This window comes from Quercus lobata, chromosome 8 (assembly GCF_001633185.2).
Source record: "Quercus lobata isolate SW786 chromosome 8, ValleyOak3.0 Primary Assembly, whole genome shotgun sequence".
Classification (NCBI taxonomy): Eukaryota; Viridiplantae; Streptophyta; class Magnoliopsida; order Fagales; family Fagaceae; genus Quercus; species Quercus lobata.
The window spans coordinates 49,806,581-49,821,926 of NC_044911.1; the positions used below are offsets into that span (position 1 = coordinate 49,806,581).

The following is a 15,346-nucleotide window of genomic DNA, read 5'->3' on the forward strand; positions in this document are numbered from 1 at the left end:
GCAGCAAAAACAAAAGGCCTGACTCAGCATCTTTTACATGTTTTAGTTCAGATGAACATCACTTCTTTTTGGCATCTTTGTTTTATAATTTGTTCAAATTTCCGAACATGGCCGGTTCCTAATTGGTGTGGCATATCAAATCAGACAGGTCCGAATTCCTTTCATTGTAGGAGAAAAGAGCACGGTGTACTATGGTCAGTGAACCAGAGCAATTTAGCAGCCAGGAGGTTCTATCAGACCACTGAAAGACAGTGCCCAACATTAGTTTGATTGGCAAAGCTGAAGGCTTTCAAATCCTTACACCAACCCAAATCCACCCGACTAGGCCTTGTACTGGCTTGCGATATTTGTACTAGCAGAAATTAGGCTGGTATATTTGAAACTCATTCTCCTAACCACGTAGTGTTGTTAGGAGTGCATATAGCATCATTTCATAAAATCACCCGCCAAGCCAAAAAAAACAAATGATGTTTTGTAACAATATCTCCTAAATAGAACAAAAAAGTCATACACATTTAAGTTTCTCAAAAAAAAAAAAAAAAAAAAGTTATGTTACTGCATACAAAAATCAAGCTAATGGGGTTCAGTATTGTGAGGGGTTTCATTCCTGTTTCCATCCTTTTCCCTTCTATTTCTCTAAGCTTGCAAATATGATTTCAGGAAAAGAAACCCAGATACAATGTTTGGCTGCAGACTTTTATATGTAAGACGCAGGAACACCCTCTAACAGTCAAATAAGGAGAGGACCCTTATTTCTCATGAACAAGAGGACTGTAAACAGGGAACCACATATTGCTTCGGACATATTCCACTGTCATCTCCTGTTCAAAAAATAATAATAAACCAAAATAAATCCACAGATTCAAGAAAAACTAATAATGACAGCATCACCCTTGGTGTCTCCCTTAAAAAAAATACCTCAACATTTTTATCGATTTCAGAGCTGAAATTTTTATGCAGACAAGATATTAATATATAGAGACTTTTCTTTATATTTTAATTATGTTTGCACTCTTTAAGGTTTACTTCAAAGATTATTGTGACAATGTTATATTGATTATCTTCTTAAAAAGTTGAGCATGTATATATCATTCAATTGCTGCTTTAACAAAATGTGCAGTTTCCAGTAGGACAGTAAGTTGAAAATGCACTTACTTTGGACATGTTCTTGAGCTCTTTAGGCCCCACATCACAGTGTCCTTCTGCCAGCTCTTCTGCAACAGCTGCACGCAGAACAGCAGCTCCAACCTCTGCCGTGATATTTCGAATGCTGCATGATGAAAAATAGCAGTGGTTAAAGGTCATTCCATCACTGCATACATATGCTGTAAACTATTATTCCCATTATTTTGGATTTTTTATGGATATTTTCCTAGTGATGTTGAGTGCTCAGATCCTGGCTGTTATATATATACATAGTTACATACACCAAAAATTAGCTATATGCAGTTAGAAATAATAAAATAGTACCTTAACAAATCTATGAAAAATTGAACATTAACTCTCCTTTAGGGTAGTTAATTCTTTTGTTTATTAAAAGAATATCGGGAGAAAAAAACAAGAAAAGATGGCCAATGAAACACGTTTAATACCAGAAAGAGACAAGGATAATACCTATTGATAGATGGATACAAGATTCCATTTTGAATGTCTTCATCGGTCATGTAAGAAGCGAGGCTGTACATTTATCATCACATTAGCAAAATTTATGGCATACAAACAGAACTTCACACCACATTTTATCAGAAGAGGAAAAAAAATATTAAAATTATTAAAAAAAAAAAAAAAAAAAAAGGTGCAAAATTTCAATTTAATTTATGAAGCTTGTTAATTGATGAATGTGATGTATTGAAATACAAATTTTCAACCTAATACATGGAGCTAGTCAATTAATGAATGTGATATATTGTGTTATTTTTTGATAGGTAGATAGTGGGGGAGGAGGGAGGTGGGGTTCGAATGACATACATGGAACACCACAAAGGATGTCATTATCTCTAGGCTATCACTAAACCCCATGATGTATCATGTTAATTTACTAACATGTGATGTAGAAAATGCAACTGTGCATTGCATTTCTGTTTGTATCATAAGAAGAAGCACGAGAACTTTTTCTCCTAGGAATATAAAACATTACAAACCACCCTAGACTGGCACAAATTCTTACCATCTTCCATGCCAAAACTAAGATGGAAAGTAAAACAAGGATGGAACAAGAAAAAAAAGCCAAATGTGGCAAGAATGTACAATATATATCTCGTACATTGAATTCCATGCTTGATAAGAGTTATATTGATATAGTCAATTCATCAAATTCATACAACTAACAAAACTATTAATACAGCTGAACTGGCCTTGACAACAAGAAACTTTCTTGAAACTCTGAAAATAGGTGAATAGAATTTGTCAAGATATTTTCAACAATCTCTACCACAATTTTGGAACATGCAATCTCATTGTGAACAACCATGAGGCAAACATAACATATAATATAATTAAAAAGATGACAATACACAATAATTGGCAAGGAATGCAGAACTAACACCTTAAAGATTTGCTAATAAAATTACAAATGAATACATAGATCTCTTGACTAAAAGCACAGGCCCAACCAAATATTTAAATTCAAAAATGTACACAAATTCCAAGCAATATAGTTCTCTGCAATAAGATCGGAACTGCAAACTAAGATCAATCATAAGCACTTAGAGGCTATAGAAATTGAATAATTAAGGCCTTCTTCAATGTAAATTCTGGTTCTCCAGTGTAAAAAGTGAGAAATTTTAGGTTTGAGCAACGAAGACATTTCATACCATTCAGCAGCTGCTTGCAACATTCCATCTGTTATAAACCGGGCACCTGAGAGAAGAGTTCCCAAACCAATCCTGAATTACAGGAAACAAAACCTTTAGATCAATTGGATATATAAGCATGGTTATTAAGAAAAAATTGTCAAAGGAAAGAAACTAACCCAGGAAACAGGTACATGTTATTTGCTTGATTTACATGGCCTACTTTTCCATTCCCTGTGAACAAGTTTGTGATTTTTGAAGGTCATAATATTCAAACAAATGAGAGAGAGAGAGAGAGAGAGAGCAGAATTATATACCATACTTTAGTTTGCAATGACTCCAATATAAATAGTTGGAACACATTGCCTCAACTGTATGGTGCGAAAAACCTTGCAAACAAGATAAACATCAAGAAGAAGGGGAGATACCTAGAACAACATTTTCAAAAGGGCTGCCACTTGCAAAGACTATATTTTCTCCAGCATGCCTAAAAGCATCAGCAGCAGTGCATTCAGCTGTCAAGGAATATGCAAAGAGAACATATAAAGGAAACTCAGTTGCCATAAGGAAAATGTAATTGCATGATGAAAGTCATAGAAGCAAACCATTCATGGTGGGATTTGACATAGCAAAAATGGCAGGTTTACTTGAATCAGATTCTCGCATTGCCTTAAGCACCTAGTTGAGTTGTAAAAAAAATGAAAGATTAGGGTTAGGAGAGTAGAAAGGAGAAGATAAGAATGGAGAGAGAAGATTTTTAGGGCTCAATCAATCAGTCCACTGGCAGAGCCAGAATTTTTTTAGGGGGGAGGGGGGGGTTAGTAAAATTTTATATATTTTTATAAAAATTTTAAAGTGAAAAAATTTTAAAAGCAACGCCCCCCTCCCTCCATCAGTGAATCAGTCCCTCCTAACCTTAGCACATATTTACCAGTAAGACACTGAATTACAGTTTTAAATATTATTAAAAACAATTAAAAATTTATAAAAAATAATAAAAAAATAAAAAAAGGCAATAACCTAGATACAAAATGAATATGCCATTCTCTAAACAACAACTAAAGGAAGGCGATGAATTTCACAAATGTTAATTTCATCAAACAAAACCAACCAATTGTTGGCTAATTAACAAGTAGATTGAATTATCAAAGCTTGACGCCTTAGAAACTTAAAACAACTTCAATTAACAGGGAGAAAAAATAAAATAAAATAAAAATAAAAATTTGGGGAGGGGCGGTTTGAGGGGTGGGGGGAGGTGTTAAGACCACTAGTGTAGAAAATTGAATAGAATATATTTCTGTGGTAGACAAATGAATAAATCTGATACTTATTTCCTCAAAATGCATAGTTAAAGCACCAAGAATGAATGATATGAGGCAATCCATACACCATCCTGTATTGTTAGCTAATACTATACAGTACAGAACACAGGCTGTAAGAACAACAAACATTTCTAACTCAACTTAGTCACCTTCATTAGTTCAATTTGGTCCCCTACTTGACCAGAAATGATTAAATGAAATAAAGGTTTTTACCTCCACACTGAAGACACCACCAACTCCAGACAAACCAAGAAGCACATGGGGCTTGACCTTTTTAACCTGAAAAGTATAAACCTCTCAGCATTTACAGTTATAGTTTGAAAGAGTATGTACAATTTTAGAAGAAAATATAATTATGCTAAGGCAAAGTGTGGTTCAACTCTCTTGTATCAAGATCCCTCAACTAATAGCATACATAATCAACACTTTTACACAGAGAAGCCTAAGCAGTTCTGTAAGATTTACCACTTCAACTAGGCCAGCTCCCTCCCTAAGTCCCTCAATCTCTCTAGGGTCTTTAGCAAATGGTGCTGCTGAAGGATCAAGTTCCTTCCTCTCTTTTGTGACGAGGCCCTGCATAGAAACATTTTTTTTTCAAACATAAAAGAAAAATTCCAATAGATGACCTCATGACACATCTAGGTCAAGCAGTATACGGCCATCATTCATAGCCCTGACTTTCTTTCTACTTCCTTCTCTTTATTTTGAGGGAACATTTAGGGAAAAAATTATATATGATTCAGAATTAATTCAGGAAGAAATACTATAATATCATTATTAGTTTTTACATGAATTTGTAGGTAATATAATTGACCATGTGCCCCCAATAGTATATTTTAAACAGCGAAGTCATGGCTATGAAATATTACAAGCAAGATGCATAGATTGTTGTAAAAAGTGTAGAACTATACATCTTTATCAAGAAGGAAAAACTGTTTTTTCACTGCTGCTTCGCCGTTTCCTGACATTCTAGAAACAGCTTGTGCAGCCATGTTAAGAACACCTAGCCCTGCACTGAAAGCCAGAAGAAAAAAAGGGAAAAAATACATATATAGAATTATGAGGCAGGATGAAGTGAGAACAAGCACATGTATATAATACAACGATAATTTTAAGCCAAATATAGAGCTCATTATAGGTAGTAATGCAAAGTACCTCCCAGCTCCAACCACAACTATCTTTTGGTGCACAAAATCAGACAATGGTCGACCTTGGGCTCTCACAGATCCTAAAAGTCCTGCAAGTGCAACACCAGCAGTCCCCTATAGAACATCAAGTCAGCACAAATATTGTAATAGATAAGGTACCCTTAATATTCCCAGAGTACTCTAAATTACATTACATGCTCCTTTAAATCCATGTAGATAACGAGACACCACCAACTACTCACCTGTATGTCATCATTAAACATGCAAAACCTTTTACGATACCGTTGCAGAGTTTCAAAAGCCCATTTCATTTGAAAGTCCTCAAACTGATAAATTAGAACAACCATCAAGTCAAAACTGGTAGAAACTAAACATTTATTGAAATTTATAATTCTAAAAGATACAAAACCTGTACAATAGCCTTGGGCCAACGTGTGAAAACAGCTTCCATGAATTCATCAACAATTGAAAGATACTCTTCTCCTTCCAACCTAGGTTGTCTAAGTCCTAAATCTGTCAAACTAAAATCATGTGAAATGATGTCCACATGATATTTACTAGAACGAATTTGTTCACAAGCATTTTACATATTGCGAAGATGAGAAGATGATCGATGGCATAGCAAGGCAGGAACTAACTAATCAACATACAACTGGTTCTGATGACTCAATTCTAAGTAGTCAAGTCATGAATTTTAGTAAGGCAAAGAAAAAAGTTAATATATATATATATATATTGTTACTCACAAAGAGGATCTTCAAGTAGCTTTTGATTATTAGTACCAACATCAAGCATAACCGGGAGTATCTGTCAAAGATGAACATAGATTGAATAAACAAGTAATAGCACACTTACCAATTTTACAGAAAGGTGTAAAGGGCATCCACATGCCTACCTTGCATATGTATACACACACACACACACACTCAGAGAGAGATAGTAGAGCATACTTTCTGTGGGTTGATACCAGCAGCAGCAACATACATATCAAGTTTTCCAATAGGAATTCCAATTCCCTGAACTCCAAGGTCACCTAAGCCAAGGATACGACTGCCATCTGTCAGGACTATCATGTCTACCTGCAACACAAAAGGGAATATGAACACACAATATCACAAGCACATTTGTAAATCTAATCATAAGCTGAAACCAAAAAGGGCTATCGCATGCCCATAACTAATTTTGTTCTAACTTGTCCTTTTGGATATCCAGGTTCATTTTTAGAATTTGTTGATGCTCTGAATTCTAGAATCACATTTAAAGTTTATTTTATCCTGTATTTTCTTTTTGGTGGGGTGGGCGTTTCTTGTGGTGCCTTTTGCATACTCTTATGTAATTGGGTTGCACACCCTTGGTCCTTCTAGATATAAAAATAAAATAAAATAACCTAAACCACAAGCTGCAAAGTGCGAAGTGTAGGATGTAATCATTTTCTATACTTATGCTCCACTTGTTTGGATGTAAAATGTTTTCAAATGTAAAACGTTTTACATTTGAAAACATTTTCAGTCAATATTTTCAGGTGTTTAGTGTGACATAAAATTTTTCAAGCACAAACCACCAAAACCAATGCCTCCCAACCACTAGATGGGGGGAAGAGCCAATGTGTTTTTGTAAAATGTTTTACCGAGTTTTTTTGGTAAAACATTTTACAAAATCTTACAAAGGATTTTACGGTCAACTAAAAATGTTTTAAATTTGACCAACATTTTACAACAAAACAAACACTGTAAGATGCTACAAATATTTTCCATAAAACATTTTATCATGAAACAAACATAGTATAATAAATAAATAAAATAAATTTTTTTTTTTTTTTTAAACCTCCAAGTCATGACCAAAAACCTACAACACTCTGTTTAAAGCTTATATTTTAGATTCTAGTTAACATTACGCTAGTGAAAATCTTTGTAGCAAAAGATACCACAACAAATTATCCAGCCATAAATCTACCACTGGAAAAGTTTTTAGCGAGAGATGAAACAAGAAATTTACATACCATAAATTTTGAAAAGTGATGTCAAAGGCATGGAAGATTTTATGAAAATAGAAAGGTACAGATTTATAGTAAGATATGCAGTCTAGCAGCTCTATATTTATAAATAAAATTCCACAGCCAATAAATATAAACCAAATCTGACCACTCAGACACCCAAATTTTGCAATATATATAACATTAAAAGAAAATGAAGTGTCAAATTTATATGTTATCTGAGGAAAATCAGGTTACAAAGCATTATATTGATGAGGCATTAAAGTTGATAACAACCAGCTCCAAAAATTGGCATCATATCATATGATTCTTATGCTAAAGTTATTTATTATAGCTCGCAGTATCATGATCTAAAATAAACAATGAGAAAATTTCAATAATTTCTTTCAAAAACTAAATCAAATAGCAAGCCTTAGCATCAAGCAGAAAAGAAAAAATTCTTTGAACAATTTAAGTAAGATCTACCTAAGCGTAATTGAGACAGCTAGATTATGATTCCTTTTCTCTTCAATTTTTTTTTTTAAAAAAAACTATTACTAGGGTATCCTGATCTGCTACAAATCCCAGATTCAGATTCTTCGTCTTCTTCTTTTTTTCTATGGAATTCATCTGTAGTGAGGTATCTAGATACAAATTTAGCATCCTAACCCAATATTTGAAACTTAAATATCAATGTACATTAGGTTATTACTTTATACAGCTTTGACAAATTGCAGCCTAAGAATTTAGGTTGAAAAAGATGATTAACTTTTGAAACTTAAATATCAATGTACATTAGGTTATTATTTTATACAGCTTTGACAAATTGCAGCCTAAGAATTTTGGTTGAAAAAGATGATTAACTTTCAATACCCGCAAGAAGAGGGGGGGGGGGGGGGGGGGTGGTTGACTTGATGTTATTATCTAACAAGATTCAATTAATACCTGATGAGCTGGCCAATTATAGATCATGGACATCATCTCCCCCTTATCTTTCGCACTGAAATACATTCCACGCGGGCGTCTAAATAACCCTGAGTAATTCTGACATACTAATCCTACTGTTGGAGTATATATTACTGGAGCGAAATTTTTGATGTTATCAATAAGGACCTGAAAATAAAAGCAATATAAGCATGTTAAATTCCAGTAGGATCAATAAATGTTTTAAGTTCTATTAGCTGGAAACCTGTAATCATACTTACTCGGTAATATAAAGTCTCATTCCTGTCATGAAGTCTATTCAAGATCCTCCATTTTGCCAAGGAAACAATGCCATCTGATTGGCCCCGAGTATTTTTCTCTAAAGACCGATATGACTCCACTAACAGTTCAAAAATCAGAAAGGTATCAGAAAGATCCATAAAACAACTCCTTATAGATTTATTTTAGTTACAGTTGAGTGAGGAGGTAGAACTCAAACTTACTGAAACGAGCATATTGCTGCTCAAATGATATCACGCGAGGTGGGAGGAGGCCACGAAGCCCTAGACGATCCCTTTCAGTCAAAGGGAATCCAGTATCCTGCTCTTGGAAATCACAAATAGAGATTGAGTCCACATTCCACCAATACTTACTCATCATTGACAAAAGATTCAAAAACATTTCTTTAACATAGAGCAGTTGTAAACTTTATTGTTTAATTTCAAAATGCATGAAAAATAACAGTACTGCTAGCAATACTTCAAAATAATTTGCATATTTTACTCCATTTGCACAACCCTAATGAAACATATATAACAAATTTATTCTGAGCACATGGCAAACAAACCATGTAAATTCCCACAGCATATTTACCTCTTTCATAAACATTTATCACTCAAGCAGCTCTCATGCATTCTTCCAAAAGAATCCAAATGCTGACTCTAGAAGCATTAAATTTATCATAAGCCCATCTCAATTATCAAGCCAAACTCTCAAAGTTATAAAAAGCTTACTCTAGGTAGCCTTTTAATATCTTGTACTGTCAGAGTAACCCCTAGCGTGGGTGAAAGACGTTAATTTTTTTTTTTAATAAATAAATTTAAGTATCTATTCCCTCTATATCAACTAATTCCACTTTAAGCAATTTATGTGCAGATTTGCACATCAACTGCTATTGCCATCTAGTAATTCGATAGTTACAACAATGGGGGGCCGGAATTTGATCCCTGAACATCTCCATTGCAAACACCAAGAGATGACACTATGACAGGCTCTTAGCATCTAACACTTCTCTAGTGCATCAAGAAATTTCAACTACAATTTCTGCATCTTCTCAATTTGTGCAAAATCTTTAATACCCACAAACCAAAAAAAATATATATATATATATATATATATATATATATCTACTACAGGCACTCTTCTACAATCTACAATCAAATATTGAAATTTCAGCAATTAACCATACAATCAAAATAAAATACAAAAACCTAATGACATTCAACCTTCAACATGAGTACCACCCACTTCGCAAGTTGCTAAAAACACACACCACAAAAATAGAAAACCCATATAAGTCCAAGTAAAAATCAACTCTCTTTTTTTTCTTTTCTTTTTTCAAAAGCAAGGCTTAAAATAGCACTTTTTTAAAGTACTTCTCTTGCTTTGCTTAAAAAAAAAAAAATCCAACTTTCACGTTCAATAAGCAATATACAAGCTCATTTTATAAAAATTTAAAAATAAATAAATAAATAAATCACAACAATCTCACAATAATTCATCCAAAGAAAAAACAGCGAAGCTTAAAAATAGTAACATTTAGCAAAAAAAAAAAAATGACCTTGTTAAACCAGGGATCGTGGAGAATATCAGCACCACGCTTGTGAACGATACAAGGACCAGGAATCGCCGTCGAGAAGCGCCTCGATCGGCTCAGATTCGACGCGGCGAATCGCGCAATATTCCACATTCTATGCACTAAAAACCAAATCAAAAAAAAAAAAAAACTGATAGGAGAAAAAAAAGAAAAAACCAGGAGCACAGTGTCTACTCTAGTATAGTCCACCTATGCTCCTTTGTTTTTTCTCAGTGTTTCTCGGCGATATTTTACCGAGAAAATTTTACGCTGTCTGCTAGGTCACAAAAAAAGAAGTTGGTATTGACTAACTGACTCTGAGATCACGCTCTATTTAAAGGAATACGAATACGATTTTTTTTTTTAATTTTTTTATAAAAAAATTTTTACGAGTTTTCGCCTACGGTCGTGCTCGTGTCTGAGAAGAGAGAGGCAGTTGAAGTTGAAGTTGAAGTTGTAGGAGATGTTGAATTTTATATCTGCCCGTGAATTTCGGGCAAGGAAAGAATGTGCGAAAGTAAGAAGCTGAATGGTTGAAATGAGATGGACTGTGGCTGCCCGAAGAATGGACGGGTAGGTAGGGGTATAAATGCGAATATAAAGTGCTTTTTAGAGGCTAATAATGCAAACAAAAAAATAAAAAAGGGTTAATAAATATGGACCGACGTAAAGAGGGGGGCAGTATTTTGATTGGTGGCTTTTTTGGAATTAAAAAATATATATATGTATGTATGAGTAAGCACGTGGACAGTGGACTGGTTCGTATAGGACAGTAGTGAGGTAATGATCTGCTATATTTTTGGACCGGTGGAACGTGTGTTTTTTTTTTTTTTACTAGTATTAGATTTTGCCACGTGATTTTTTTTTTTTTTTTTTTTGGGGGGGGGGGACTACGAGGTACATGTGTGGTTTGTCAATGCTGCATGAGGTAAGATAAAGAGGGTCATGTAGCATACACCTCCAAGCAATGTTGAATGTGAAAGGTCCAAGTCACTCACTCTTTATTACTAGTTTTAATAATAATAAAAAAATAAAATCCTTATCAAAAAATAATATTAAATAAATAAAACAAAATCAAAAGGTAGATCAGTAGAGGTCACGTTATAATTAGTGTGTGTATATATATATATATATATACACAAATTAAAGTATTTGTGTTTAATGAGTTTAAGGGGGTGTTTGGTGAGTGTTTACAAACAACAATTTTCAATTTTTAAAAACATTTCATGTATTTTCACCTACTTTTTCACCCACACGTATTTCTACAAAAAATTTTAAATAACAATTTTCAATTTTTAAATATATGTACCAGACAGGCCCTTAGCCAAATAGAAAGAGAGCTTATTCCAAGATTGTGTGTGCAAACGTTTGTGCTGTCTCCTTAGCCAAATCATGGGATTAATGTAGGATTTGGACTTGAAGCTACTATGAAATACAGAGTATACAACATGTTCTTCAGAGTTCGAATATCCTTCAATAAAACCTCTGCATTCTTGTGGTTTGCATCACTTTTGCTAATTTGACTAAGCTAATGAGTATGGCTTGTCTTTAGCCCTCCTTCCATGTTGCGTACAGTTCTTCTCATATGGTTTAATAGAGTGCCTATCTCCTTGTTCCCCACATGCCAAGAGAAGCTACCCTTTATGATGGGCTGTCCTATGTGATTTTTTATCATGGTTTTAAAAACTGGATTGCACCAAGCGGTTGAATCGGGAACCAAACACAAAATTGGTACGGTAAAAATCAAGAAAACTAGTAATTTTAGCTGTGAAAACTGCCAATTCAACCAATAAAAAAGAAATCAGACCCATTTTCAATTCTTTAATCATTCCAATTTTAAAAACCATGTATTTTATCACAAAGGCTCCTCCATCCCAATTTGTATTACCACACCGATTTTTGTAACCAATTAATATCAAATTCTTCCCTTCCATTTTGTGTCTAACTTCTCGTAGGTGTAAAAGTGATATCACACTAGCCAATAAATTTTAGGACAAAGACATTTTATTAGCCAATAAAAGTAAGTTTTTAAATAAATAAATAAATAAATGAGACTTTACTTTATTAGTATTATTATTGTTATTATAGGTAACCTATTTCCATTTGGGGCTTAACCATTACCCAAATGGCTTAATAGTTGAGCCACCCCAGCTTATAATAACACTTCAATTTGGAGTAAAACTTTAATGTGTTTATTCAAAGTGTATTTGCCATGGATTATACAAGAGAAATATTATCATTACAACATTTTGATAACACTTTTAAAACAAATTATAAGTGGTAAATTGTTACAAGTTATTATTAGTAAGTAAAAAAATAATTTCAGTAGTAAATTTAAATTAAAATCAATAACAATTTATCAACTATAATTTGTTGTAATCACATCCTACATGGGTGGGTAGTAATTACAAACAATTGAATATTGAATAGATTGCTCACATATCAACTGTGATTTGTTGTAAAAATATTGTATACGTATCACTTACCATTGCACAATGATACCTAATGTTTATGTGCTTTATGAGCTGAAAAATAGGACTCACTATCCTCACTTCCTAACCACCGAACCAGCCTTCCAAAAAAAAAAAAAAAACCACTGGAACCCAATACAAAACGACCAAAAAAGTAGGAAACAATAGGGAATTAAAACCTGTTGCAAACTCGTGAGTCTTGACACTTTAACTAGACATATCACATGTTAACGCTTGACAGTTGACACTACATATTTTGCTAATAAAATGCATGGCAGATGGTACAAAGGGAGAGGCCACCTACTAGTGAAGTTTATACTTTTAGGGATTTTTTTTTCCTCTCTTTTTCAGGAATATGTTTCCAATAGAACGTCCTGGTGTGATAAGCTGGATTGAGATCTGGGACTATTATACCATGCAATCACATTTTTCATGGTTAAAATCGAAAGTTGAAAATTTTATTTTTAATTTCAATTTTTATATCAAAATTTTTTAACTTTTTTACGATTTTACCTTCTCAACTTTATCTTTCTCATCCAAATCCGCTTTAACTAATGTCACAATTCACAAATTTCGCTTTTATTTCAAGAATGATAGAGGATTTTTATAGTGTTCCACACATACACACATACAAAAAGCTCCTTCATCAAACATCAATAAGATCAAAGTTAGAAGATCTCTCTCTTGAAACAGAATAAAATTTCTTTGAAGATTAAAATGTGCATTACATTAAGAACAAATGCTTCCTTAATGTGAATGGTTCATTGTGTATTTCTTTTCTAGAAGTTTTACCAACTTTGAATGACACTAACGCGTGAAAAGCACAAAAGTTTTGTAAATGAGAGGACCAAGACAATCTAAGAAAAGAGTCATCTCATCTGGCCATATAGCTTTACACGGTAAACACACATGCACTTTGGAAAAAATCGAATGAATGTGAAGTGAACCCCGCTGAAAAAAGGTTTACCGTGTGCACTTAATTTGTTCCTTGATGCTTTCTAATCTATGACTACACAGCACGGTTTAATTTGACAAGAGGGAACTTTTATGTGGAGGATGTCTTTGCTTTTCTAGTTTCATTAGTGGTCAGCATATGCTCCTTTTTTTTTTTTTATAATCAATTTTTTGGTGAATTATTGGTTTAATATTCCAAATAAGTTCAGAATATGCTTCTTCCATTTAAGATTTTGTGGCTAAAATTGATTAGCCACACACTCACACCTACTACGAATATATAGGATTTGGTAGTCACTTACTCTGGTAGCCACTGGCCACAACATTAATTCGTTATATATGTATTCTTTACATGAATCAAATTAAGAAGGAAATTAGAATTATAGAACATTAGGATGAAAAAGGAGGAGAATAGTTTGTCAAAGGAAAAATTCGAGAAAGCTTTTGATTGAGGCCCAGGTCAAAATTGGCCTGCGGAAGTCCATTTCTAACGAGTATAAATAAATAATATAATGTTGACTGATGCTAACTCAATCAAATGGGATCACTAACTCAATTGATCTCAAACAGAAATAATAAAAGGTGGAATATGATTCCATTCCATTCGAGTGAAATGGAGGGAGTCTAAGCCCCGCTCTGTCAGGAACAAAATCCTTGAGCCCAATTTCCTGCCGCAGTTTTACCTTCCCCTAGTTTTGTGTTTGTGTGTGCCGTGTGCGCATGCGGAGGACAGGTTATTCACATTTCATTTGATGGTCAGAGGCAAATTGAAAGCTAAGAAGTGGTAATTCTAAGGATTCCCGTAGGGGAAAATAGAGATGTCTCCTATGTTACGCATAATATGTGGAAGTATCGACGTAATTTCATAGTCATGAATGAGATATTTTAGTGATGCAAAAGAGGATTAGGGCCCAGGGCCATCTACCATCTCAACTGAAAAAACATGTGCAGGAAGATTGGAGATGAGAAGGGGCCAATATTACAACAAAAATGAACCCATGCAGCAATTAGCATGCTTGATAACAACAGAAAAGTTACAAGTAAAAGAACAGGAAACACCTCTTTCACGTAAGATTGAGTTTTATCATTTTATGTGCAAGACCTATAGATGAAACCTAACTTTAAGCGAGAATTAGGTATGATACATTGGGTGTATTAAACAATGGATTATGTTAACATGTGCCCTTAGGGCAATTGTTAATAAATTATTTTAAGAAAGTTTTTAGTGAAATGTTAAATGGCATCTTAAGGATGATTTATTATGGGGTGCACCTAATAAAAGACTGGTATAAATTGATGAAGAGACTGAAAATATTACTGAAATGACAAGTGAAATTCAAAAAGTTAACTTCATTCTACAACCTATAAAACTGGTTAAAAATTTGATATAAAGCAAAATGATTTAACATAAAGTTATTTCTTAACGGCTCCAAGTTTTTATACCACTTTTATGGGAAATTAAAAAAATTGAAAAACATTAATTACTTTTTTTCTTTATTCCATAAAAACTTTTCTAAAATGGTTCTCTAACAAATACTTTTAGGGCATTCGTTAACATTTCCCTTTAAACAATTTTACATTCAGTCTTTTACAGTTTTACCCCGTGCTATATTGTTGGTTCTCTGATACATTTATGTGTAAATGGATACTTAAAATTTTTCTTTGTTTGGACAAACTTAAGATCTAGCTTAATAATTTAACTTTTTTTTACTTTTTAAATTCTCACTTTTTCTACATATAATAGTATTTCTATTTGTCTTATTTTTTTTAAGCAAAATAAACCAATAAAATTAAGTTATCCCAAGATTCCCAACCATATGGTATGGGAGAAGAGCGAGTGACTAGGACTAGTACAATAATTAAGGTGGTTGAAAAATAAATTAGGTCAATTACTATTGTTTTTCAACT

General features: G+C 33.4%; 1 protein-coding gene across 1 annotated transcript; it reads right to left on the reverse strand.

The window, feature by feature from the left end:
* Positions 1-448: 448 nt before the first annotated feature.
* LOC115958301 (NAD-dependent malic enzyme 59 kDa isoform, mitochondrial) lies at positions 449-10,443 on the reverse strand. Its single transcript, XM_031076705.1, has 19 exons — positions 9,999-10,443; positions 8,662-8,758; positions 8,440-8,558; positions 8,180-8,347; positions 6,213-6,341; positions 6,009-6,069; positions 5,672-5,775; positions 5,505-5,588; positions 5,270-5,376; positions 5,026-5,128; positions 4,580-4,687; positions 4,328-4,393; positions 3,398-3,470; positions 3,221-3,307; positions 2,972-3,026; positions 2,814-2,885; positions 1,615-1,677; positions 1,156-1,270; positions 449-821 (listed from the first exon to the last, which is right to left on the reverse strand). The coding sequence occupies exons 1-19, from the start codon at positions 10,125-10,127 to the stop codon at positions 750-752; spliced, it is 1,812 nt and encodes a 603-aa protein (XP_030932565.1). The 5' UTR covers positions 10,128-10,443; the 3' UTR covers positions 449-749.
* Between the last annotated feature and the right edge of the window lie 4,903 nt (positions 10,444-15,346).

Coding starts and splice junctions, on each gene's coding strand:
- LOC115958301 (XM_031076705.1), bottom strand. CDS start 10,127: ATGTGGAATATTGCGCGATTCGCCGCGTCGAATCTGAGCCGATCGAGG. Junction 6,342..8,179: donor ATAATTGGCCAGCTCATCAG/GTATTAATTGAA, acceptor TTTGTGTTGCAG/GTAGACATGATAGTCCTGAC. Junction 6,070..6,212: donor CTGGTATCAACCCACAGAAA/GTATGCTCTACT, acceptor CATCTTTGACAG/ATACTCCCGGTTATGCTTGA.